At 44.5% G+C, this 27,697-nt stretch overlaps 1 protein-coding gene across 1 annotated transcript; it reads left to right on the forward strand.

Annotated features, from left to right (window-relative positions):
- Positions 1 to 5,612: 5,612 nt before the first annotated feature.
- Positions 5,613 to 7,479, forward strand: LOC131591811 (potassium voltage-gated channel subfamily A member 1). Its single transcript, XM_058862880.1, has 2 exons — positions 5,613 to 5,745; positions 5,964 to 7,479. Exon 2 carries the CDS (start codon positions 6,004 to 6,006, stop codon positions 7,477 to 7,479), a length of 1,476 nt encoding a protein of 491 aa, XP_058718863.1. The 5' UTR covers positions 5,613 to 5,745; positions 5,964 to 6,003.
- The last annotated feature ends 20,218 nt before the right edge of the window (positions 7,480 to 27,697 follow it).

Genomic DNA, 27,697 nt, shown 5'->3' on the forward strand with positions numbered 1-27,697 from the left:
TGCTCCAACCCTGGAAGTGTCCCAGGCCAGGTTGGATGGAGCTCTGAGCAACCTGGGCTAGTGGAAGGTGTCCCTGCCCATGGCAAGGGCATGTAATGAGATGATATTTAGGGTCCCTTCCAACCTGAACCATTCTGTGATTATGTGTTTCTATCACTTATCACCACTCAGCCTCAAGCTTGGGGCTTCATAACAAGACTTGTTGTTTCAAAAACACCACCACTTTCTGATTCACTCCTGAGCAGCTCAATGCCATATGAGGTGGGGCTTTGTTTAGATATGTGTAAGAATAATTTTTTATAGGGTGGAATCATCCTGCTGATGAACTCACACAGGAGCAAACTCAGACTTCCCAAAGCTGATTTCTTTGTTGAGTATTGCAAGGACCCACTGGAAGGACAGTTTTGGGGATTTTACAGGAACATACTTGTTCTGGTAGTGCTCTGTCCTACTCAGGTGTTCCCCAGTGGTGCTTCGTGTGGTGCTCACCCCTCATGACATGGGGAAAGGTCACTCTGCACTTGGTAGCCACCAGCTCTCTTGATAAATATATTCTTGCTGTGGTGATTTTATAAAATTTTGTACTAAGTCATCCAATTATGGGAAGCCAAAAGTGGGTCCTGTCAGGAAAAAAGTCTTTTGTGTTACAAACCTGAGTATGCTTGGGGTGGATTGGTGCTTTGTTTCCATTTCTGATTTTAGAGCTGCTTTTGAGGAGGACAGAAGAAAGCTCAACCCAACCTAATACAGAATATTTTCTGTTCTTCTCTGCCCAGCCATTCTCCTATTGCCACATTTCGTGCCTCTCCAACCCACTGATGTGGGATATCGAGGCAAGGTAGGGGCATCTTTTCTCTCCAGGCTTGTCCTATTGGCACAACTAAGTGAGGGCAGTTTCTGCTTCCTTCTTCACAGGAATAGCTCCCAAGCTCTCCTCTTCCCTCTGTGAAGCAACAGGACTGGGTCTGTTCTTTGGCTTTTTGATCACAGAGGGACCATATTTAAGGCTTTAAAAGGGAACAGGACAAAAAATAAAATTATATAACAAGAGGGAACCAAAGTCATTGTCATCTCCCATCAGCTATCAGTATTCTTTGAAGCATGAGATTTGATTATCTCAGTCACAAAAAATGCCTGAGTATTAACGGAAAGATATTAGCAAGGCTCATAAATCAGTGTTAAAAGATTAAAAACTTTTAAAGGATTCTTTGTTCCCCTCAAGGAAGAAAACTCAACTGTCAACACCACAAGCTCGCCTTTGGTTCTGTCTGTTGACTCTTTCCATGTCATGAACCAGAAAAATTTGACAGAGTCTCTGCATGGCAAATTTGGGCCATAACACCTCACTTTATCCTCTGCCTCCCAAGGCCATTAAATGAGGTGTGTGGTGAAAGCTGCAGGCTTTAGGCAGCTCATGTGGTTATGTTTCCAGGTTGGTTTCCAGGCTTAGATGGATTGGGATTACAGTGCCCATGAGGGTCTATAGTGTTCAAACAACCAGGACACCCTTTGCCATTGGATTTCACAATGATTTTTATCACACAAAATGTCTCTTTCAGGTGAGGAAATTTTGGGCATCACTCTAGACACTCACAGGAATGAGGTCATGCTCAGAAATCCCCTGTGCGTCTGCATCCATTGATTTAAATCAGGATTTTCTATGTTCCCTGGTGACAGTGTTTAAAGCCTGTTTCACTATGTAAAGCCAATGCTTATTTTTTAATCCTGTTTCAGATTCACATTCATTCAGTACAATTTCTTTTTGTAATCCTCACAACACACAAGGGCTTTTAATCAACAGCTTGATTCTTTCTTTCTAAAACAAAAACCAAACCAAAACAAAAATGCTGTTCTTTCTTATCACAACAATACCACCAGACTTTCCACCACAAAAATTCTGCAAAGTTTTTTGAAATTTTTAGTTTACCTGTGAAAAAATTTTGTTCCTGAAGAGAACTCAGTGTGGCTCTTGGGGGGATTACCAGTTCAACTGCTGCTGGCCATTTTCTGTAATACAAAAGGTAGGAAATAGCAGCAGTCTGGCTTTGGATTTGGCAGCAAGCTGGATTCTCCCTCCATTCCTCAAGATTTAATTAAAGCTACTTAGCACTATAATGTGTAACATACGACCTTCTTGCAAGCCCTAGTTACACTGCTCATTAGTCTGTGTGCTTTAACAAGATTTTATTGACCCTATGGCTAATAGGCCACTTAGAAAGATCCCTCCCTTCCAGCATGACTGCTTGTCAGTAATGGTATTTGGATTGCAAAGAGAAATCCCACAGTTCAAAGCTATCCAAAATGAGGAAGGGGGGAGAGCAATATCCCAGTTTGTCCTATTGCTGTAATGGAAAAATGAAGGTTGCTATCACTCCTTTAATTTCTGTGCCTAGTGTGCACAAAGCTCCCAATGAGGATTTGGGTTCTGCTGTGCTAAGGCAGCTCTCAGAAACCAGCAGCCTAAGGAGCTGTGACAGACAAAGAAAGCACTTTTAAGTCCTGTTTTCCAGATGCAAAAGCAGAATGTATAGGCTTGCCTGCAATCCTGCAGGAAGCCAAGGACAGAGCAGCACCACGAACTCGGGCCTCTGCTTGTCAGACCTGCATTTTCAGCCCACTCCTAAGCATCCTTTCGGCTGGGACAGGGGGACACAGCTCTGCACCAGAGGCAGGGGGAGCTCTCGCTCACAGAGATCCTGCACAGCGCCCCTGAGCGTGCCGAATGCAGAGCAGAATACAGAATACTCTGCAGCCAGCTGTGTTACCCAGGCATGGAATTCACTGCCATAGGAGGATATTGAGTGAAAGATTGTCTCTAGAGGGGTTGAAAAACAGCCTTGTTAGTTTAGGTGATGGGACAGACAGCCTCTCTTTTTTGGGAGGGCTTTAGTTTTTACAGGGTCCAGGGCCGTGTGCTGGTGCTGAGCTGCTGAACTTCAGACAGAAAGCTGTGCTTTATTTTACACTGGAAGAAAACCCTCTCTTTTTATTTTGTATTTTGATTGTTTCCCTCGGGTGTAGAAGAGATTTTTCTCTTGCTCAGAACTTCACCAGAAGTTTCTCACAAAACTTTCAGCATACATGATACTGAAAAAAAACCCAAACCAAACAGCAAAGCCCAACCATTTACCAGGCTAGACAGGAAATCTGTTTGTTTCTTTGCACTTATGTTTCCACAGGGCTGGTGAATGCAGCATGCTAACTAGCTGTGATTGCAGCACTGCCAGGGGTAGAGGATTTTAGAATGGTTTTTACTCTAGTAAAAAAATTAAAACTAAACCACAAAAAACCTCACTCCAAACAACAGAACATGGGCATAAGTAAGGGGAAGGGAAGAAGAGACAGAAATCACCAGGGAGGTCAGGTGGTTAAGCATTTTTGGACTGCCAAGGTGGTGATCTTAAGTGAAGATAATGTATTATGCAGTGGAAAGCTAATGAGACCAGGTCTGTTAAACACGGACTTGGTGTTACTTAGCTCTGGAGTGCTTCATATTACACAGGCACGGATTGTATTTGATCACCTCTCCCTCTCTGACAAAGTGAGCAGCAGGCTTTTATATAATGTAAGTGATCATATACTGTGGGGAACAATCCTGTGCTGGCAGGGGAGGCCAGCTGATGACATAATGGGTCTTTTCCATCTCGAAGTTATGTGATTCATCAATTAAACAAATTCGGTGGGATACAGCAGTGTGAAAGGGCACCGTCCCTGCCTGACGATTAACCCTCCCAATTCCAGCCACTCCGCTCGGGATTTAGCCTCCACCACTGTGTCCAGGAGGCTCCGGGTGCGCAGCCCCGTTCAGTACCGAGGCGGACCGGGGACCGGGGGCCGGGGGGCTGCGGGCACTGCGGGCGTAGCAGCCGGAGCCGGGGTCCGTGCGGGATGTGCGGCCCCGCTCCGCCGCAGGTGCTGCGGGGGGACCTGCGGCGGACGAAGCGCTGTCCTGCCGTCCCTCGGCGCGTCGGGAAGCGGCTGCTCGGCGCACCTGTTCGGGCTGTCCGTGCCTCCCCTGCCGGCCACCCGGGATCCCGCTGGTTCCCGCATCCCCATCCCGCAGTCCCATCCCGGGGCCGCCCGCATTGCGTCGGGGGCGCGGCGCGCAGCGTGCGGGGGCGGCCGGCCCGGGGGCAGCGCACATCCCTCCCTCCTCCGCCGGCCCCGGCCCCCGGCTCCCCCGCCCTCCCGATCCCCGAGCTGCACCAAACAGCTCTCAGGTTTCTGCTGATACTGCAGCGTCAAGAAATGGCTCGAGTTTGCTCCTCGCTCTTATGCATTCAGCAACCCTCTCGCTCCTGCCGCACGCGTCCAGCTCTTGTCTCCTCCTGCCTCCAACGCTGCTGCTGCCGGGACGAGCCAAGACCGACTCCAGGGATGCGGCTGCAGGGCTGCGGCGCTCTGACGTCTCCCCCGCCGCCGCTGCCCAGCGCCCGGCTCCTTTTCCAGCTGTCCTAAGGGAAGAGAGCCAGCGGCTATCTAGGATTCCTTGATTTTATTGACTAACTCAAGCCTTTTGGAAAAGGTACTTTGCACTCTTTTCCACGCGCACCCCCCACCCCCCACTGCGGTTCTCAGCAAAAACTAATTGAACCCACTCGCCCTTGGTGCAGCCTAAGACAGTGTATGAATATTTCAGTGTCTCGCAGGCAGCCCTGTAAAGCGATCGCTGTGTTACAAAGAGGGGCGCAAGAGGAGGAGGAGGACGGTTAAGTTTGCCGCTGCGGTTTTCGTTTTGTTTTGGTTTTTTTGGATGCTGCTGCAAGGCGACTTGACGCATTCCGGCACTGGCTCCTACTCCTAAGCGGCGCGTCTCACCCGGAGCAGGTAAGGAAAAGCCCCTTCTCCCTGCCGCTGTTACACTCGATTTTGGACTGTTTGGGTCTCCCCTTGTCTCTCTCTCAGTTACCTTTAGCTGCTGCAAAGCAGGAGAGGAGATGCTTTGCTCCCCCTCTCCCAATTTCCCCCTACCTCTCAGCTGGTGTGATGAAGTTGTCAGTGCTCAGCTAAGTCTCCACAGCGGGGACCGCGGTGTTCGGGAGACTCCTTGCAGGAGCTGACCCAGCTGAAGTTGCCCGGGAAGCCCTCCCGATGAGTTCGGGGTACCTTCCTGCCTCGGAGGCCTTGGTGCATGTCCGGGGATGTGTAGGAGCGCGTAGAACCCCGCATGTGCTGCCGAAGTGGGCAGAACGGGATGTTCCTGCTGGTGTGAAAGCCAATCCATTGTGCCTGTCTGTGTGTGTGTATTTTGTGTGTGTGTGTGTGTGTGTGTAAGGGCTTGGGGGCTGGTTTACTCTGGTTCTCTCCTCCCTGGCAGCTCCCATCCTGAAAGTGAGCTTTATGCCTTCAAAGCAGAGTATTTCCATCCCTCTCTCCCTCCCCAGAGCAAGAGGAGAGGACCAGGGCAGTGGTGATGGTGGGTGGGGGGGGAAGGAAGAGGCAGGTGATGGAAATTTGCTGAGTTGGCATTGCAAGGACTCACCTTCCAGCCAGCCCGTGATTTATATATTTATTTCTATATTTATTTATTTATTTTATGTGTGTGTGCGTGTGTGTGTGTGTGTGTGTGGTAGCTTCGTGACAGCGGCTGCGGTGATGGTCGAGCCGGCGAGAAAAGTGGACGGATCGAGTTAAAGGCTAAAGGCGACAGCTGGGGAGGGGAGCCCCAGCCTGGGGGTGCAGTCCACAGACCTTCAGCCTCCCGGTTTGGGGGACAGGACCCCTCACCTTACCTGCCCTCTGCCCCCCCTAAAGGTATTTCTTCCCTCTTTCTTCACCCTCCCATCATCCCTGATGCCTCTCCCTTCATCCCGCCTGTCTTTTCCCCTTTTGAGTATTTCCATCCTTTAGGCTCCACATCCACCCCTTCCTCAAGCTCCCCACCCCACCTCAACCCCTCCCACCCTTGAACCGCCCTGGGTCTTTCTGTGCTCCTCCATCCTCCTCCTCCTCCTTTTCCCTCACTTCTCCCCTGCCCCTTGGTCCCCTTTCCTGTGTGCCACCATGACCGTGATGGCTGGAGAGAACATGGACGAGACTTCTGCGCTACCTGGCCACCCCCAGGATAGCTACCAGCCCGCCGCCCACGATGACCACGAGTGCTGTGAGCGCGTGGTGATAAACATTGCGGGACTGCGCTTTGAGACACAGCTGAAGACTTTAGCCCAGTTCCCCAACACGCTGCTGGGCAACCCCAAGAAGCGCATGCGCTACTTTGACCCCTTGCGCAATGAGTACTTCTTTGACCGCAACCGGCCCAGCTTCGATGCCATCCTCTACTACTACCAGTCTGGGGGGCGGCTGCGCCGGCCGGTCAATGTCCCCCTGGACATGTTCTCTGAGGAGATCAAATTTTATGAGCTGGGCGAGGAGGCCATGGAGAAGTTCCGGGAAGATGAAGGATTCATTAAAGATGAGGAGAGACCCTTGCCGGAGGGGGAGTACCAGCGCCAAGTGTGGCTCCTCTTTGAGTACCCAGAGAGCTCTGGGCCGGCAAGGGTTATTGCCATAGTCTCTGTCATGGTGATCCTCATCTCCATCGTGATCTTCTGCCTAGAGACATTACCTGAACTGAAAGAAGACAAAGAGTACACAGTGCACCGCACTGACAACACTACCCAGGTCTACAAATCCAACATCTTCACAGATCCCTTCTTTGTTGTGGAGACCCTGTGCATCATCTGGTTCTCCTTTGAGCTGGTGGTGCGCTTCTTTGCTTGCCCTAGCAAGACTGATTTCTTCAAGAACATAATGAACTTCATTGACATTGTGGCCATCATCCCTTACTTCATCACCCTGGGCACCGAGATGGCCGAGCGGGAGGGGACTCAGAAAGGAGAGCAGGCCACCTCCTTGGCCATCCTGAGAGTCATCAGACTGGTAAGAGTCTTTCGAATCTTCAAACTCTCCCGGCACTCTAAGGGCCTCCAGATTTTGGGACAGACCCTCAAAGCAAGTATGAGAGAGCTAGGTTTACTAATCTTCTTCCTCTTCATTGGGGTGATTTTGTTCTCTAGTGCGGTATATTTTGCTGAGGCTGAAGAACCTGAGTCTCATTTCACAAGTATCCCTGATGCTTTCTGGTGGGCGGTGGTATCCATGACCACTGTGGGCTATGGTGACATGTACCCTGTGACAATTGGAGGCAAAATCGTAGGCTCCTTGTGTGCCATCGCTGGTGTGCTGACAATTGCCCTGCCTGTACCTGTCATTGTGTCCAACTTCAACTACTTCTACCACCGAGAAACAGAAGGGGAAGAACAGGCTCAGTTACTTCACGTTAGCTCCCCTAATTTAGCATCTGACAGTGATCTCAGTCGCCGCAGCTCCTCCACAATCAGCAAATCTGAGTACATGGAAATCGAAGAGGATATGAATAATAGCATAGACAATTTTAGAGAGGCTAATCTCAGAACTGGCAACTGCACTGTAGCCAACCAAAACTGCATTAATAAAAGCAAGCTGCTGACTGATGTGTAAACAAAACAAAACAAAAAAAAAACAGAAAAAAGCAAAACAAAACAAAATCCCCACTCACAGCTTGAAGACTTTAGTGACACAGTCACACTTTGTAGATGCTTTACTGATAGTTTTTGAATGCTTTATTTACCTCGTAAATGCATTGTTGCATTGCAAATCTTTGCTCTGCGATAAAGAAGCTTCCAGGATCCACGAAAGATAAAATTTTGTTCATTTTCAAAAAAACGTTTTCCACCTGGTAAATGATAACCATTTGAACTAGTTTAGTTTTAAGGTGTTATGACACTAGACCTAAACTTTTCCTCTCCTATCTCCTTTGTTGGGTTTTATTTTTTCTTTTTTTTTTTTTTTTTGGATAAAGTTATCTTTTTAACTAAGCAAGACAGTTTTTAGAGCTATTAAGCATATGCATGGATTCCAGTAAAAATATTCTGCAAAACTGCACAGTTGCAAGAAGGTGCATCAGATAATAATAGTAAAAAAGATCAGCCAAAACCTGCGGCAAGCATTTGCCGTGGTGTTTATGAAGGAGTGCAAATTTTCCTTCCGCCCCCTCTGTGAAAGATTCCATCTATCCAACCTATAGATCCACACAGCACCTTATTAAAAAACCTACTTAAGCCTGGTCTCTTTTGCTGTCTGTAGAAGAAATATGAGAATAGCAAACAAAACTGAAGACAAAACATCTGCAATGCTGCTAAATTCTCTCACATGCAGATGATAGAAACACACTTTCCCCCCCTCTCCATTTGCAACTGGATACAAAACTCTAAGCCCCTCTGTTGCAAGATAGCACAATGGAGTTTAATATAAGCATGTTTGAATTTGATACTATTTATTTTATGATCGCATGCTTGAAACGTTACCTCAGACAATAGCAGATAAGCTTTCGTTTGAACTGAATCTTCTAAAACTAGGTCCTTTCTCTATTTTTTCAATCCTTTTTCTTTTTCTTTTTGATTTGCATTCACCAGAAGTGCACTCCTTAATTTATTAAATCGTTGACTAGTAATTTAAAGTACTGTATTTAAGTGCATATGTTAGTCAAATGGGAACAATAACTTTTGGAGATTGAAGCATGTTCAACTATTCAGCATTATGGCCTATTTGATTAAAGTGTAACTTGAATTAATTAGTGCATGAATTCAATGCTAATAATAATGATAATGATAATGATAATGATAATGATAATGATAATGATAATGATAATAATAACAACAATAATGATAACAATAAAAATAAAAAAAAAAATGTGCTTGATAGACTGAGGGCCTGAATTAACTGATTAGAGAAACCTGATTGTTTTCCTGCCTTGCTCAGGGAAATGTGTTGACATTTGTCCAGGCGTTGTTGGAAAGGAACATATCCCATCCCTTAAAGGGAAAGCTATATGGGAAACTTAAGAAGTCAAGTTATATATAGCAACACCTAAAAACCTAGTATCCTCTGTAGATGAAAGGTGCAGATGCATGCTTTTTGGTGCATTCTCAGAATGTAAATGATCTTATCTATTATATGCATCCAAATTGCAGCAGCTGGTTTCTTTTGCAGTCATCAGTTGAGACTTTTTTGTATCCCCCCCCAAAGCTCACTGAAGAGACTCAGCAGATTGATTGAGAGAGTTGTGCAGTGCCTTTATCTTACAACCCCCAAAACTGCTGAAAGTGCCTCCAGGAACTGAGCGGATCAGAGACACTGAGGGAAAGGACAAGGAGTCAGTCCACTGTCAGGAGTGTCCTGTGCTGTCTACTGGCCCAGCACGGAAGGGTTTAGGGATAGAAAAGATCAAGTGTGAGTGAGAGGGATGCAGAAGAGGTCGGCAGAGACCATCAGTGCCCATGGAATACTTTCCTTCCCCAGCCAGTCTGACACTGCAGGGCTCTGCATTGGTTTCTGCCAAATAACTCATAGTTGTGTACATGCAAGGCTTCAGGTTTCCCCAGGCAGTTCATAGAGGCGTCACTGCCATCACTGCATCTGCCCTTTCTTTCCCCGAGGTGGCTTTTTGGCAGCCTGTCCCTGCAGAGCAGGGCACAGGACGAGCAGGAGCCCTGGCATTGCCCAGTCAGGCAACCAGGCTGGAGGACTGTGTTGTTCTTTCCCTTAGATTCCCCAGCAGGTAGATGGGAAAGGCTTTGCCCTTCCATCCCTGTCTCCTCCATCGCCTTTCAGACCTTAGATCCCATCATAGACTTTGAGCCATGTTCTTCTTCCTGGTCCTGATCTTACTGTACTTCCATCATTTCCTGGTGAGGGAAGCAATGCTAGGAGAAGGTATCTTCTGCAACATGCCAGTTTTGACTGCTAGGCCCTAGAAGATAACAACCTTTGATCTGAACGAATGTAGGCACTATTCCTAATTCTTCAAATGGACAAAGCTGAGTATCTTCATTCTGCACTTAGCATGTGGCCAACTGCTGTTGAACACATCTCCTTCCACGCTGTACAGATCCTTTCCTCCCCTTTCTGATATATGTATATATGTGTATATATATATATATATATATATATGTATGTCTGCTCCTGTGTGTGTCACATATGTATGCAGACACATGTATATATAAAATAAAATCGAGGCACTTAGAGTTAAAAACCAACCCTAACTGCAGTTACGCACAAGCTTGACCTGACAGGTTTCCAGAAAGACTTGACTTTATTTCTCACTGTGTGACTTTTGTGAATCTTAGTGATGAGAAAGATCAAGAACTGAGGGAGCTCTAACTCCTGCAAAAAGTGCAAAGCATCAGATAAAACAGGGCATTACATCTTCTAGGTAGATGTTGTAAAGCTTCTTTCCTGTCCCCTGCTCATGCCCTTGCCCATTGTACACCTCTCTCCCCATTAAATTCCTGATCTTCCCAAACTCTTGAATTGTAGGGTATGATTTCTGATGTCAAAATGGACCTGAATGCTGCCCTCAGCTTATAAAAGCACCATCTGACAGCAATAATCAGTTCAGTGCTATGGGACTGATGATCAGAAGGATGCATTTGGGAGATGGGGCCTCACTTGAGTACCTTTTGTCCCAGCTGGGTGTGCACACCTTAATTTAATGTGCAGAGTGATGATCATTCTGCTATGCACAGGGAAAAGTGCTGCATGCAACGATTCTTTATCAGGAGACCAGGACGGATCATAGGAACTCGTGGTTTGGGGAGCCTAAATGTTACTTTGTCCATTTATAGCTCACTGCAAAGGATCTCAATCCATACGGAGTACAGAAATTAACCTCATGTAGCATAGGCATGCATTTTCGACAAGTTTGACACACACACACAAAAAAAAAACCCAACAAAAACAAGGTTCTAACTCCTTTTATACAGGAGTGCTGAAATGTCTTTGTGGGCCTGAAGGTGCACGTAACAAACTGCCTGTTCTTATCAGCATCCCTCCCTCCCTCCCTCCCTCCCTCCCTCCCTCCCTCCCTCCCTCCCTCCCTCCCTCCCTCCCTCCCTCCCTCCCTCCCTCCCTCCCTCCCTCCCTCCCTCCCTCCCTCCCTCCCTCCCTCCCTCCCTCCCTCCCTCCCTCCCTCCCTCCCTCCCTCCCTCCCTCCCTCCCTCCCTCCCTCCCTCTTTTTGTTTTTTTCTTTTGGCCCTTATGTTTCTTTTTGCCATATGTGGACTCTAAGGGGTTTTTTTATGTAACTGGAAGAGGACTGGAAATGAGCTGATGCCCAGTGTAGTGCTTCTTTGAAAGAATCAAGATAATTCCTTTGGTAGGGACCTCCTAGAAGTAATGCCCATGTTATGCTGGACAGGGAACCCAGTGGACATGACAGTCTTTAGTTTGATGAGGGGAAGACAGGTTTTCCATCAGAAAAATTCCCCAAACCCCCTTCACCACCCACTGCTCTGCGCCTCTCTCTGCTTCTTAGCTGGTCCTGTGCAGCTTTTCCTTCACCCACTCAGGGAAAGGGGTGAGGGAATTTACCTGGAAAGGGTGAGGCAGCAGTGCACTGCAGTTCAGAGGCAGGAATGAAGCAGAGTTAGTGGTCAGGAATCCCATAGGCTGGTATCTCTGCCAGAATTCCCCATCTGGTTCTACCATACTTAGCTCTAGAGCACTAGGGAGAGGCAGAGGAACAAGGGAGAGAGTGAAAATGAAGGACTTTGTACCCAGTTCCTTCACTGAACCGAGAGGTTGCTGCAAGACTGCTGAGAGCTCAAACCCTCAGAGTGGCAGCTCCAGCACAGGCCATCAACTGGATTTAGTCACCTTCACGAGTAAACTAGGGTGCAGAAAGCCAGGCTGTGAGTTCACAGCATCCTAGCAAACCCATGCAGAGTGCCTGCATTGGGTCTCCTAAGCCTTATCTCCACCAGGGACTTCAGGAAAGCCAATCCAAATTAATGAAAGGTGTGCATTTAAAGTAGATTTGTTAAACTGCTTTAAAGCCCAGCATGGACATTCTGTTGCAGTATTAAAGCAACCTTAATCTGATTTGGAGTCATTCTTTTGAAAGGGAAGTAACCTGAATTGAATTAAGGCTGCTTTAATTCCGAACACAATGGGGCTTAATGCAGTTTACCTCATCTGCCTCACAAGTCCATTCAGACAGATAAGCCTGTAGTAATCACGAGATGTACTGGAAGTGACCCCATTGTGCAGAGGGTGCCCATGTGCACCAAAACTCTTGGTACACGGGTGCTGCAGATTCACAGCCTGGCTTACTGAGGGGAAAAATAATACTTGATCCTGGTGCCAGTTCTGGTGAGTCCCTCCCTTTGTTCCTGGTTTACACCTTTGTGAGGATAATCCATTCTGCTGCCTTCTGGGAAGCTGAAAACAATTGCGGCCCAAGGAAATTAATTTCCACTTTGTAAAACTGCCCATGTGCTAGCCTGTTGTACTGTTAGTCAAGTGGACAAGCACTTGTGAAACAGAATGAAGCACTGGAGACAGGACAAAATTCAGCCAAGGTCCTCTTGTTTGCAGCAGTAGTTTTTGCCCACACAGAGATTTCAGAGATCAGACCGCTCTTAGCAAACCAGCTGTGTATCATTCATCATAGGCTGCAGCGGCCCAAATTGGCAACAGGAGCAGTGGCAACTTATATTGACATGGTTTTTTCCTTACTAGGGGACAATCGTTTTCAGTAGGCAGAAGTACAGGAATTTAGTTTCTACTGTGAGAGAGCTGAAGCCCAAACATAACCTCAAAACCTGCTGATTTTAAGGAACTGGGGGCGAGTTTCGCTTTTCCATAGTCCATACTTGAACAGTGTAGTTTCTTATATGTGCATTTATTAAACAAAATACAACCAACACTAGGTCAGGAACATCTGAAATTTATTAGAAAAAGGTGGAAAGTTGTATTTTAAAGCAAAATCTTCTACATACATATGCAATATATGGAGAGAATGTATTCCTTTCCAAATACTACCTTGATAACTGTTGGTTGAGGGGTGCCATTCTGGATTAATCTTTCCCCTTACCTGAAGAAGAGGGAGGTACTACAGCTTTTCCAGGAATGGTCTGATCCTGTAGGCGTCCAGCAGCCTGATGCCAGTGATCCTCAGAGTAATTTCAGACTCACAGGGATGCAGAGTCAGCTCCAAGGTATGATTTAGCCTTTGTAGCCACAGAGCTGGATGGAACTGGAATGCTGTCCTTACAATTGCACAGCAGGGCAAGTTTGTCCCAGACCTGCCTCCTGCAAGTCTCCTTTTCTGATATGCTTCAACCAGGGACCTACACTTCAATTTTGGTTGGACTTTATTCAGGCTGAGTTTCTCTTTCTGTTTTCTGTTGTTCTGGCTTTATTTAATCAGGTGTAGGGAATTTCTTTTTCCTGAAATGCTTATCAAGTATTCTTAAAGGTGTCAGTATTTGTATCTGCAAAAAAAAAAAAAAAAAAAAAAAAAAAAGAAACTTCAGGGTGTTCTACAGTTTCACTCAGTACAGGTGAACTTGCCAACAGTGAGGTCAACAATTTATGCTGTCAAGGCATAGCATGCTATGATATTTTCAAAGGAAATAAAATGAAACTGAGGTCTTAACTGAAATTTGTCTCAAGGTTTCTGTTAATATTTATGTAATTCTGTATATTTCACCTGTTCACAGGCTCTAGAAAATGTCACTACAAGTTATATATATTAAAAAAAATCATCTTCCATTTCTAGTTTCTATAATAAAATGAAGACACTGCATTCAGTTCTTTTAGGTGCATCAGTCTTTGATCCATGTTATTGTTTCAGTGACATTTCTATAATGTAATTGGGATCAAATGTATATTTTACTTTTGTACAAAAGTAAAAATGATATTTTTATGACTAAATTCAGCAAACCCTTACCTATAACCTGCCAAAATGAAATATTTCTTTTTCCTTTCCTTTACATGTAAAACATTGTTTTTTTTGCAGTATGTCGGTTTGAAATGAATAAATAACAGCTGTCAATGGAACTGTAAATGGCCTCTCAGACATACCTCTGACTTTAAAGATCAAATATTGCCGATCTGAAATATATAAACTGAATGGTCTCCATATGAAAGTGCACCATCAGGGCAACAAACCATTTAAGCTGACACAGCTGTACTTATTTCCACCATTTATCAATTGCTTATACTTTGGGTCGAGTATGTACTTCATTGTCACATTGCAGCTCATTTTACTTCCCAGTAGTGAAATTGTTTGTCTTACCATTTTTAGAACATCTGATGTTATGAGTTCTTGAACTATTTGAAATGCACAGTTTTCATCTATGCAGTTTTACCTGCTTCTGTACTAGTTCATCTGTTCATACTTGGCATCAATTAAAGATAATTTTTAAGGATCTTACCCAGGTTTATTCTGTCTGGTTATTTTCTGGAGTCTGGTTTCTCTGCTGTCACTATTGGCCAGTTCTGTCTGAAATGAATGGTTGCTTTATTGAAAGTTTTCCTACTGAGTGATATAAGAAGTGGCAATGTAGTGAGTGGGAAATGTAGTGAGTGTGGCTATGGGCTTTGAGAGGCTTGGCAATGTCAATTCAAGCTTTACACTGCAATTAATCCAAAAGTTTGGCTTTTTCAGGCTTTGGACCTAGCCCTGAATTATGTTCTGGGGCCAAACTGTTTTTGCCCCCAATTCTGAGACATCACTAGGTCCCACCAAAACTCAAAATCAGGTCAAATCTACTGGCCATAAAAACTGATTGCACCCTCCAAAGGTTTGTGAGTATTAATTAACATTATCATATAAGTGCAGACTTGTAACAAGGCTTCAAAACACTGTGTGACCAACCATGGGCTTTGGGTTGGGTTGGATATCATCAAATCCAAGTGACTTGGTATTGTTTTTTGTGGAAAGTTGGTTTATGGAGGTGTGTTTCATGCAGAGTGCTCCGATAGAGCCACGTGTGCCGTGTCCCAGTGTTGTGTTGTACACAAAGGAGGCAATGACATAAATGCTCGTTATTTTGCGCCAAAGCTGTTGTGTGTTGGGAGTTGACCCAGAGATGCGTTTTTCAGGAGATGGGGGCAGTTTCCAACAGTGGGATGCACACAGAGCGTTGATCACACTTGGCAAAATGAAGTGAAAATATCCTGACATTACACGAGGCAGAACATTTTTGTGCCCTGTCGTGTGATTTCATTCCCGGACTTGTTTTGCCTTCTTGGTCGAGAAGAACTTTTGTCAATGAAACCCTCATTCATCGATAGCTTTGAGTGTTTAGTCAGTTGATTGAATATCACTTACAAACGGTCTGAAATTGTTTTGTTGAGTTGTCAGTAAAGATTTGCAGTGATCTTAAATGGGTCTGGTGCAAGCTGTTTGTCCGTTGTTGGTGGCTTTGTGATGGTCAAGGGGGTGATCACTCTCATTGAGTTTTTCTGGCTCTAGGTGTGTCTAAAGTCTCATTGCTTCTATCTTTTCTCTTTCCTGTCTTTATAAAAACCCAACCCAAACAAAAAAAAAAGCTTGTTTATCATCTCTGCAGTAGCAGTAGTTCTCCCATTTGCTCTTAGCAAAGCTCCTGTTATTTCCTGTTGAAAATTCTTGCATTCAGGACCAGGTCCTAGGACATGATTTTGCCCTCTATAATCACTCCATTAAAAAAACAACAAAACAAGCAGAAACAAACCAACAAAAACCCAACCAACCAACACTGTGTACTGGGTTAGTTGAATCTCTGTCTTAATTCCTTTCTTAATCTCAAAAGTAAACGTGTGTGGTTTTTACCTCAAAATGAAAATCCTCCTAAATTGTATTTTATACTTCATAATTTACAAAAAGGTTGTATGTTGAGTCCTTCCTTTGGTTACACCAAGACACCTTCTGTATAGGTTCTCTCTAAAGCATCCTACAGTAAAGGAAAAAAATGTGTGTCTCTGCAGGTATAGCTTAGGTAACAGACATGAAGATCCATGGAATCAGCTCCTTTCTTCTTCAGCCGCTCTAGCAAGTGTGTTCTAAGAGGAGCAATAATTCAGCAGACTTTCAATACAGAGAGGGACTGAGTCCATTCAGTAACAAGGTGCAATTTTCCTGTTACGTTCTTTGTATAATATTGAAGATTTAAACATAGATTTGATTTATCTGGTAGTTAATCTTGGAAGTTGGTCAGTTTTCACGTACTGTTTGATTAAAGGCTACAAAACAGTTGCTTTATGGAATCCTATGGATCTCAGGTGTGAATATACACTCTCTTGCCAGGCAGAAACCAGGTCTTTATTCTTCAATGAATATGAATCCTAAAACTTCTCCAAGCCATGAAACAACTTGTAGCTCTGAAAGCAAAACCAAACTTTTCTGATGGGTGCACCTTTCCCCACTGTTGAAGTGCTACCCACCCTCTGAAGCATCTGGAGCAGGTGCCTTCAGGGCTGGCAGTTTATGTCAGATGCTCTAACTGCCAAAGCAGATCAGACATCTGATTCAGGGCTTCCCCAAAAGCAGCTGCTCTGGCCTGCCACAGCCAAATACAGGCTCTTGAAGTAACCCAGAGCCCACAGGAGTAAACAGGCCTGCATCTTTTTCCCCTTGGAAGGCTGTAGAAACACCACGATTTTGTGCTTTTTTTCAGTCTGGGGAGAAAAGATGATGAGAAATATTCTGTGCTCAAGGCTTCTACCCGGTACTTTTGGGGTTGCATTATCTCCCATGGCTGGCCTTGCTATATAAATGATCTCTTCACAGAGTGTTAGATTAAGCGTTGGAAAATCAAAGAAGCTTTAATTAGCACAACAATGCTTCAATCCACTCATCTTCCCTAAGAGCTTCCTAAAATACCTCACATTTTATTCTAACGAGAAGACAATTGCGACTCTTGAATAGAAACTTTCTACAGCTAGCAGTACAAAATTGTAATTGTAGATGGTATATTTGGTGACCTCCTCTCACTAGGTATGAGCAGTAGCACATTCGGCTTTGGAGCAGAGGAGCCTACAGTTGTCACTGTGGCAGGGAGAGCTGCAGAAAAAGCATTGGAGGAGGACGGGTCCATTTCATGGGTCACCCTTTTCATCCTCCCTCACCTGTTTTCAGTTCACATAAGACTTTGATGAGTGAAACTCAGGTGCAGTGGAAGTGGCATTTAGAGTCCCACATCTCCTAGGCTGATACCCAGATGGATCCTGCAGCTCCTTTGTCATGAATACTGAGAACACACAATAGATTTTAACTATTTCTTTTTTTTCAGGTTGGGGACCAAAAGTAAGTTTTTTAATTTACTGAATGTTTAGCTCATTTCTGTTTGGCCATTCTGAACACAAATCTGCATGCAGAATTCTGCACTAAACTCTGAATGAAGGATTTTCTAGCTTTCTCTGGTAGGTGGGTCATGACACATTCTGGATTGGTGGTGGGAACTGAGACTGGCAACAGTGTCCTGCCTTCAAGTGGAATCATTCAGGCAATGGTAGGTGTTTAGATGTATCTTTGCTGTCTTCTTTGAGTCTTCTGTTTTGTTTTCAGTGTGTTCCAGTATTCATCTTCAGCCCAAAAATAGCCAATTCCATCTTTCAGGGATATAGCTTTCCTTTGGTGATTTACTATTAGCCGGACAAACATGATTTGCTGGACTTTGGCTGTTGCTGTGGCTTTTAATGCAAAATAAATCACTTACAAATGTTCCTGAAATACACATGGATATGCTTATTTCCCTCTGCCCAGACATCTGCAGCTTCAATTAGTATCATTAAGTTTGGTTGTTTCAGTTACAAAATATTTTATTATTTTAGGGAATTTGGAAAGTTAGAAGGAGAAACAAAAAAAGATCTTGCTACCTGGGGTACATACCCTTGTTACAATTATTTAGATGATAAAAAAAAAAACAGCTGGCATTCCAAGAGAAGAATATTTACTGCTAATGAGGCTTTAAACTCTTGTGGTATTTAATATTTAAATCCTGAAGAGGGTAAGATGTAAGTACTGCAGGAGCAGCTGCTGGATTTGTACAGTGACAGGGTGGTGTTCAGAGGGCTGTGCACTTCTGGGGTAACATCCACAACTGGTAACTGGAGTGTAGGGATGCAGCTGGAACTGGGTGTTGCCCACTGAGCTAAGACCCCAGAGTCACCCTGGGTGATTGCTTTAGTTCAACAGAAGGATGGCTTAACTTTAAGGCTCCAAACACCAAATGGGAAATCTTTTTGCCTATGAGGAAAGCGTTGCTCTGACACAACTCTTTCTTATCTTGTCTTGTCTTGAACTTGTGGAATAAGTCATGATGGGTTAATGTCTTCCTGTGGACTTTATGCCACATTGGCTTCTGGCATTTTGGCTCTTAACATTTTGCATGTTTTTCCTTTAGGCTTATATTTATCCTCTTGTGTTTGAAACATAAAAGTGACGTGAACCAGACCACTGCCTTTTTTTGTCTTGTGGCCAGTCTGTCAAAAATATACAGTTTGTGTGAAGTTTTTGCTGAGTCTCCAGCAAGTCTGTAGGTTTGGTGTGGAGATTTTGAACCCACTGCTCTGGTCCTCCAAGGGTAATGCTGAATTATCTCCAGCTCAGCACCTTGTCGACACTTGGGATGAGGAATGCAATAAGATCTTGGTGTCATTGCTAACTGTGAAGCCTTCCTGGTGTCTGGGTAAGCCTGGAGTTCTGCTCTGGTCTGCTTTGGCTCTTTGTCTGTTTGCCCTGTGAATATTTCATGTGCTGCTCTCATCCTTTGGTAGCATTTCAGTGTTGGAGAGAAACCACGTCCTGTCTCAGGAGTTTCAGAAATGGGAAGGGAGCTTTTGTGTCAGTGCCTTAGACCAGTCAAGGGTCTGGGGATGCTCAGGCTGTGCTGTGTTAATCCAGGGTATCAATCTATTTATCGAGGATCTTGAATAGCAGTCGGAAACTATGGGAGTCAATACCTTCAATTATTAATTAAAGGTAGCAAATGGAAGCTGGGTATCACAGCAGGGTATAAAGACACTATTGCTGATGAATATTCAAAGCCTGTGTTCTGTCTGACAGGACTGGGATGTGCTTCTCCTGGCCTGCAGGTGTCTGTGATCTCACCTGTTTGTAGCACCTTCAAAAGGCTGCTGAAACCCCCCAACACAGCAGACAGCTTGGGACAGATCAGTGTGTCCACACAACCCCACATCCTGGCTGGAACATTTGGGGCTGGCTGACAAGTAGCAGAGTGGGGGGGTTTTGGTCTTTCGATTTCTGTGTCTCTTTTTGGTAATTCTTACTCAGTTCTTACTCCTGTGACTTGGATAGCAAAATGAATGCGAAGAACATGAGAACAAAAATTTCACTGGCTGCATTTGTGCAGCTCACTTCTCCTATATAAATTGAAAAATGCCCTGGTGGAAGTCAAAATAACTCATTTCTTCTGAAATAACCAGCTCAGGGTCTTCCTTTCCTATTCACATCTGATTAAGTTTTACATAAATAAGAGCTTCAGTTTGGCCATAAGGAAAGAATCTTGCCTATCAGGTTCCACTGTAGTACAATGAATAGGAAAAAATCCCACCTCTTTTAAAGGAGAGATGTGTTAAAGTGACATCAAATAGATTTTCATCTGTTGGTGTTCTATGACTCTGGACAGTGCTCTGTGATCACACAGTCTGTGCTTTAAGATAATAAAAATTAAGGCAATGAAATAAAGACATGAGCATCCTTTATTTTTCCCATTTTGCCGTTTTAGTGAAGACTTAAATTGTTCTCTTTTAGTGTGCATAGATTTGAACTTAATGTGGAACAGTTTATCAAAAACATGAGTGAAAGATGGAGAATTAATTTTATACTATTAAAGATGCCTGGAAAAGGTCAGCTTTCATGGAGATATCTACAAAGCAAGCAAACTTGTAATTCCTACTCTTCTCCAGAATTTTTTAAGACTCCTGTGATAATGCTACTGTAGCAATATCAGAAAATATTATTTACTGTAACAGAAATTAATATGCTCCAAGCTTTATTTGCTTTTACAATAGAACCTAAAATCTCCTGCAGATAAAGATTAACTGGAAGTGTAGGGGAATGAAGTCTTTATTTCTCTCACAGTAAGTCTCTGCTGTGATATTTTAAGTCTGTGTATCTCACTTTGTGCAGAACATGGTTAAAAACACACACCAGAATTTTTTTTTCTACAAACATAATCTACATGCAACTTTGGAGGTGAGTCTCCTCAATTTAAGCGTGAATTGCACCAAAACCTACACCCAGCTTCAGGACTTGTTAATCTCCATGGTGAAACACTGATGAGCAGTGATGATGACAAAGCAATTGAAACAGCTGGATCTTTTCAGACCATCATGGCTAGTAGGATCTGACCGACTCCTCAACGACACACACAGAGTTAACAGATACATCCCAGCAGATTTTTGGTTTGTTTCAGGGTGGGGGAGGATCACAGGATGGTAGGATGGTTTGGGTTGGAAGAGACCTTAAAGATCATCTCCTGGCCATGGGCAGGGACTCGCCCAGGTTGCTCACAGCCCCATCCAACCTGGCCTGGGACACTTCCAGGGATGGGGCAGCCACAGCTTCTCTGGGCAACCTCACCACCCACACAGGGTTGATTTCTTCCTGATATCCAATGTAAACCTGCTCTCTGTCAGTGTGAAGCCATTCCCCCTTGTCCTTTCTCTCCTTAGAGGATGGTGCCATGGGAGGGAATGAAGGCCGTATAAGAATGTCTCTTTAGCAAGAAAGGAGACTAACGACCACTTAGATGCTCATCTGATTTAAATGGGCTGGGTTCTGGGGAAGCCAGTGGCCCTGTGAGATTACCAGTGTGAAGTGAATGAGCATGAAACAGCCATGAAATTGTAGTACAAAAGCTGCTTATGGCAGCTGGGAGCGATTGAGGGCATTTGTATGTGAATCCCCATGCATTTCTGAGCTGATCTTTCCAAGTGCCCTAAATTCCTGTGGAGTTCAGCACCTCTTCATATGTTACTGAGCAGGAATTACATTAACAATTACATGTGGGAAGGCAGTAGATGTTGTTGCTTGAATGATGTTCTGTGGTTAGTTCAGATGAAATTCCCGTGCATTGTCACCCAATCAAGATGGGAACTGCTGGTGTAAAGCACCAAGTAAAATGGAGCCTTTGATCCCAGAGTGTAACGACACTAAAAACATGAGTAAAACCAAGCATTTTTATTTTTAAAAAATATATATAATCTTGGTGATTAGTGTTTAAAACAAAGCCCTCTATGATTATTTCTATTCAGTAACATCTGGAGTGAGGCAGGTGTTTTGTGGATAAATGGGAGAAAAGCTCCCTGACTCATTTTATTTACGACCTGTGTGAGCAGCATCTCTGTGGAAGATGAGATTGTAACTGATGGGGAAACTGAGACCTAAAAAGGTCTTGCTATTTCCACTTGTTCCAGGCAATATTTTTTATTGTATGAATAGAAGACTGATTCACCCTTTGCTGCACTCTTCTTTTAGGGTTTCTGTTGAGTCACATTATGTGAAGCTCAGTAGAAGCAGCAAGTTGATGGGTCTGCTAGGAGATGGATTTGGTGAATGTCTCTCTGCTCATAAATATGGTGATGGGACATTATAATCCATTGATGCTGTGAGCAAGTTCCAGCCTTTAAAGTAATCATTTGACCCTTCCTGGTCTTCAGGATAAATAGCTATATAAAAATGAAAGCCACATCTACAAATTCACTATCCAACACACATGGTCATTTGCTCTGAGAAAATATGAGTACCAACACTGCCTCCATCACTACCTGACTCTGCAAAGTCCCTGGGCATAGAGGTAGAGAGAATTCCTGGTGTCCTGGACTCCAGGGCACACAGGAGTTCTCTGGGGTCTGTGTGGTTGCCTGAACTTTGGCCTTTGGACTAGAATCACCATGAGGGGTAAGTTGGAGACTTCTCCCAGCATTCCCCTTTTCCTCAGTTCTCCAAGGAATATGGTACTTATTCTGCAGCCCTGGGACACATGGACATATCGGTCTGTGGCTCATGGAGTCACTTTTGTCCTCTTAGGAGGGTGAAGAAATACTACAGTTTAAAGAGCAGTTATAGTGCAGGGCATCCTGGTCCTTGCCCTCCTGTCCCCTTGCCTCCCTCCCTTTCCCTTGTCATTCCTTGTGTTCCCAATTTCAGGATGGATGGTAAATACTTCATCTTTGCACTCTTTAACAAATAATTATAGTTGTCAGGTGATGTTTTCATTTGTGTTGGGCCAGGTATTGAAATTTGTTATTTTCTTGCTCAGCAGTAGCACAGAATCACAGAAATGCTGAGCATGGATGAAATCTCTGGGGATTCTCTAGTCCAACCTCCAATCTCTGTACCCCAAGCAGGGTCTCCTGGAGTCAGCTGCAAAGGATCAAATGCAGTCATGTTTTGAATAGCTCCAAGGATGGAGATTTCATAACCTCTCTGAGAAATGTGTTCCACTGTTCAATCATGTTCACACTCAAAATCAGTGGTTTTCTTATGTTTCTCTGGAATTCCTTGTTGTTCAGTTTGTGCCCGTTGAACTCTTGGCCTGTCACTGGGTAGTACTGACAAGGGTCTGGCTCTTTCTTCTTTACACCCTGCCCCAATAAGGATTTGTCCACATTGGTAGAGCTCTCCTGAGTCTTCCCATCTCCAGGAACAGTCCCAGCTCTCCCAGGCTCTCCTGGAGCATATGGTAGGTCTTCCCAGTCCTTTGATCATCGCTGTGGGATGTGTGATCACAAGTGGGGCAGTGTGATCATGAGTAACTGTGAATCCAGACAGAGGCAATTGGAGTCCCATCCCTGCACATCCCTGCCAGATGAGGAGCCTGAAGTTTGTCCCAAGCTGGTGTGACTGGCAGTCCTGTTATCTGTCCTCTAGCACTGGATGCTGCAGAAGGCACAGAAACCCTGGAAAATTTATATGTATGGTCATCTAAATCACCTTACATATATATTCTCATGTGCAGCCTGGTTTCTGGTACATAGAGTTTGTTTTAAAACCTAAAAGGTGATGACCAGCATCTCTTTCAAAAGTTAAACAGGTAGTTATAGAAATGAGAAATACCCTTGATACCTATATGTCCTTCCTTCCTTCCTTCCTTCCTTCCTTCCTTCCTTCCTTCCTTCCTTCCTTCCTTCCTTCCTTCCTTCCTTCCTTCCTTCCTTCCTTCCTTCCTTCCTTCCTTCCTTCCTTCCTTCCTTCCTTCCTTCCTTCCTTCCTTCCTTCCTTCCTTCCTTCCTTCCTTCCTTCCTTCCTTCCTTCCTTCCTTCCTTCCTTCCTTCCTTCCTTCCTTCCTTCCTTCCTTCCTTCCTTCCTTCCTTCCTTCCTTCCTTCCTTCCTTCCTTCCTTCCTTCCTTCCTTCCTTCCTTCCTTCCTTCCTTCCTTCCTTCCTTCCTTCCTTCCTTCCTTCCTTCCTTCCGCCACTTCCTTCCTTCCTTCCTTCCGCCACTTCCTTCCTTCCTTCCTTCCTTCCTTCCTTCCTTCCTTCCTTCCTTCCTTCCTTCCTTCCTTCCTTCCTTCCTTCCTTCCTTCCTTCCTTCCTTCCTTCCTTCCTTCCTTCCTTCCTTCCTTCCTTCCTTCCTTCCTTCCTTCCTTCCTTCCTTCCTTCCTTCCTTCCTTCCGCCACTTCCTTCCTTCCGCCACTTCCTTCCTTCCGCCACTTCCTTCCTTCCTTCCTTCCTTCCTTCCTTCCTTCCGCCACTTCCTTCCTTCCTTCCTTCCGCCACTTCCTTCCTTCCTTCCTTCCTTCCGCCACTTCCTTCCTTCCTTCCTTCCTTCCGCCACTTCCTTCCTTCCTTCCTTCCTTCCGCCACTTCCTTCCTTCCTTCCTTCCTTCCTTCCTTCCTTCCTTCCTTCCTTCCTTCCTTCCTTCCTTCCTTCCTTCCTTCCTTCCTTCCTTCCTTCCTTCCTTCCTTCCTTCCTTCCTTCCTTCCTTCCTTCCTTCCTTCCTTCCTTCCTTCCTTCCTTCCTTCCTTCCTTCCTTCCTTCCTTCCTTCCTTCCTTCCTTCCTTCCTTCCTTCCTTCCTTCCTTCCTTCCTTCCTTCCTTCCTTCCTTCCTTCCTTCCTTCCTTCCTTCCTTCCTTCCTTCCTTCCTTCCTCCCTCCCTCCCTCCCTCCCTCCCTCCCTCCCTCCCTCCCTCCCTCCCTCCCTCCCTCCCTCCCTCCCTCCCTCCCTCCCTCCCTCCCTCCCTCCCTCCCTCCCTCCCTCCCTCCCTCCCTCCCTCCCTCCCTCCCTCCCTCCCTCCCCTTTTCTTTCTCCTTATGGTTCTTGGTCAAGGCAAGAATGAAAATGCAGAACCTAGAGGCAAAATTTTTCATGTTTTTTGTCCCTTAAGGAATTATTCACATGGAGGACCCCTGTTTGAGCTGATGCTGATTCAATTCTCTTGAATGGAGTTGGTTCTGTGCAGATTTACACACATAAAGATTAAAGCAGAGATTTATATAAGATGCGCATTCTGGGAAGAGAGGTTCTCAGGTCTGGACTTCCGGCAGACCAGTGGTCAAGTCAAACCTGCTCTGTTTATAATGGGGTATGATTAAAAGATCTTGCATCATGGGAACTGCTGTTACGTCCACTGATTTCCTCTAAGCTCTGCCACTTTACAGCAGCTCCAAACTGGAATGGTGATTTCAGCAGCAAAAATAAGCTGGAGAGAGGAGAGGGGAGCTGGGTGTGTAGGCTTTTCAGCAAGCATTCCCACCCATTCAGCATGCTCACAAAGCTCCACTGATTATTCCTGGGAATTTGTGATAAGTAGACTTGAATATGTAAGTGTGCTTATTTAGTATCACTCTAATTGTAGCAGGAGGAAATATTACATATCAGCAAAAATAAATCCTCCAGGTCAGAGTTTGATAGGAGCCCCTGGCTGCAGAGCATTACAGAACTGGAGGCTGGCTGAGGAGCCCAGACTGGAGCAAACAGGGAGCTGTGACTGAGAAACAACGTGTCAGTATAAGGGAGATTGAAATCTCTTGGGTTTGGGCTGTATTTGGGAGAAATTGGGAGTGAGGGGATGGAGGTCACTGGTTGATCTGCCATAGCACCTATAATCTTGTCAGATACTAAAGCTACTTGATGTGGTTACATCCCCTGGCTGGGCTCCCCCATGTTTACAAGGATGATTATGAAACAGAGGGTGTCACTTTTAAGCCCCTTGTTTCCTCTCAAAACAGAAAATCACTTGGATGCCTCATCTGCGCTGTTTTGCTTGAGTTGGGGTCAAGACATGGAGATGAAGCTGCTCTTCCCCTCAGGATTTCTCCTGGGTGGTACAGACATTTCTAGCCATGGCAGTCTAAGGCACACATCCCAGAGAAGACTGTGCCCGCATGCCGTGGAAATATCTTAATTATTTGTGTTTGCTGCTTTTGATAATTGCTGATTAGTGCTGTGTGGGATTCGGGCAAACACTGGAAAATTACATTCATCATAGCCTGAGGAGAGAGTGGAAACATCACTGGGATTTGATGGCAGTGTGAAGCAGATGCTGCCACTGTAACAAACCAGGCACAAAGGACAAACGCTGCTCTGGAATGCACTGTTATAAATCATTCATATCCCCATTCTAAGCAATCATTGTCTATGAAAAATAACATGGACAAAGTTACAGGCTGGGGGTCCTCATCTGGAACTAGCAGTTTCTGCAGAATCAGGGAGAAAAAAGGATGCTTAGATTTTTCTGGTTTAGGGAACCTTCTGACCTGAAATCTGATTTCCTGGGGGGTGGAAGGAGGGTGTTGGGTTTTGTCCAGTTGCAGAAGTTTTGGGGTGAGTAAGAGGGAAATAAAGAGGTCTGGAGTCAAAGCAGGTGTGTCACAGAAGAGAGCTCACTTCCCTGCTTGTCAGAGGGAAGAGACGTGAAACTTTGGCCTAAAGGATATACCATCAATATTCTGTAAAGAGTGATATTTTCACAAACCACCAGCTGAAGTAGAAGAGAGAGGAAGTTTTGCTTTCCTCAGTTTAATTACTTTGAACAACATAAAAATCTCTCAGCTAGAAAAACTAGCTGAAAAGATTTTTGAAACATGCAAAAACATGATTTGAAGTAGAAACTTTCTCTTTTCTCCATTATTTTTCAGCAACACATCCAAGAGTTCTTTTGTTGGCAGAAGAAAACATTTGGCTGTCCAAAGAGAAGAAAAAAAATCCTCAAAAATAAAACTATTTTGTCTTCCAGTCTGTGGACAAATACCTTTTTGTTTTTGGAGGGCAAAATGGAACTGAAAAAACTGTTCACACGTTTAGCAGACTTCATTCTAGTGAGCTCCCTAATTTATTAAATCATTACCTGTGACACTGACTGTTTTCCTGCCAAAAAGGGGGTTCTGTGGAGCTGCTGCAGCACAGACTCAGTTCTTCCAGCGGGTACCACCTCCCACAGCTCCAGTTCAGCTACGTCCTTCTCTGCTTGCTGTGAGGGAGAGAGCAGAACTTGTCACGTAGAGAGAACATAACTCACTGGGGGGGTCAAAAGAAATCCTAGAGTCTTTAGAGACTCTCTGAACATCGATATTTTATACACAATATAACTCAATTTTTATCCTTTTTTTTTTTTTTTTTTTTTTTTTTTTTTTTTTTTTTTTCTGGACAAGGCTTTGATGGATAATTTTCAGCCAGACAAAATTGATAATATTTGGTCCTTTTCAGGGCTTACATGGATTGCAACCATAAGTTTGTAGTAACAGGAATCCCATCAGCACAGTGATTATGCCTAAAGAAATTCCCTGCTTACTGAACTCCTGCTTTCCCATTCTAGAGAGCATTTTAATCTTATATCAGAGTAACTTTTGATTAATACATCTGAAAGATACAAACCCAGTCCTTTGAGCATGGGACCTTTGAATTCCAAGTTTTATATGAGAGGCAGAAATCTTCAGCAACCCTTGTTGTCATTCAAACATCTTCAGCAAGGGTTTAATCACTGGAAAATGTGACATCCTACATTTTCTTTTTCCTGTGACTTTTCCCTGTAGTGGCAGTAAATTCCCCACTCTTTTCCTTGGTTCTTCCCAAGTGCATGGCTGATGTCTGTCACTCCCCTTGGCTTTTTTATCTCGACTCGATCTAACATTTTGTCTGGGAGAGGCTGGGCAGATCTCTGAAAGCAAAAGGGGGAGTAAAATTAGGGCAGAAATAATTTCTTCATAAACAGAGCCCTTGAAGTCTTTTTTGTCACACTTGAATGGAGTTGTTCCAGGTTCCTTCTACACTTGCAATAGAGATGATCCCAGAAATCAGTGCAATCATTTGAGGCATGGTCTCTCTCTCTGTGAAGTTTCTCTGCATGGGGCCAGCTGGAGAATCCATACTGTGTGCTATTTAAGGCACTGTGTAGACATGGACCTTATGTCTGCAGAGGAGCTGTAGCTTAAATTAGTTCATTGATTTCTGGGCATTTCATTTGTGATGTGTCTGTAAAGCTGTTTCTGTAGCTCCCTGGCTAAATGGGGCTCTCTGCCCACTCTGTCATTTCCCTATATAGAGAAACCCTGAAGAGGATTTAGGCAGTGTGGCCATATCAGATAACAGGGTTCATCCAGTTTTTCATTGTGTGATTATGCCAGATTGTTCTGAAAAGCATGGCTCTCCTTCAGCATTGATGTCCTGGTCAGTGAAGAATCCAATTTTGTCATTAGTCTCTGTGTTTTCTGGGCTGCTCCTTTCGATTCTGGTTTCTCTTGCTTCCCTCCTTTGAAATCTAGGTGTTTAAACAGATGTAATTAATGAGCTCTTATCAGCTCCAAGGTGTTGGTACTCTCTGATACAATTCCGTTTATTAAGTCCAAATTATATTTCAAGAGTAATTTTCAAAGCGCTGTTAAGTGCTGTGCTGAGCATTGCCTACACTGCATCTCTTGCCTC

The sequence above is a fragment of the Poecile atricapillus genome, chromosome W (assembly GCF_030490865.1).
Source record: "Poecile atricapillus isolate bPoeAtr1 chromosome W, bPoeAtr1.hap1, whole genome shotgun sequence".
Lineage (NCBI taxonomy): Eukaryota > Metazoa > Chordata > Aves > Passeriformes > Paridae > Poecile > Poecile atricapillus.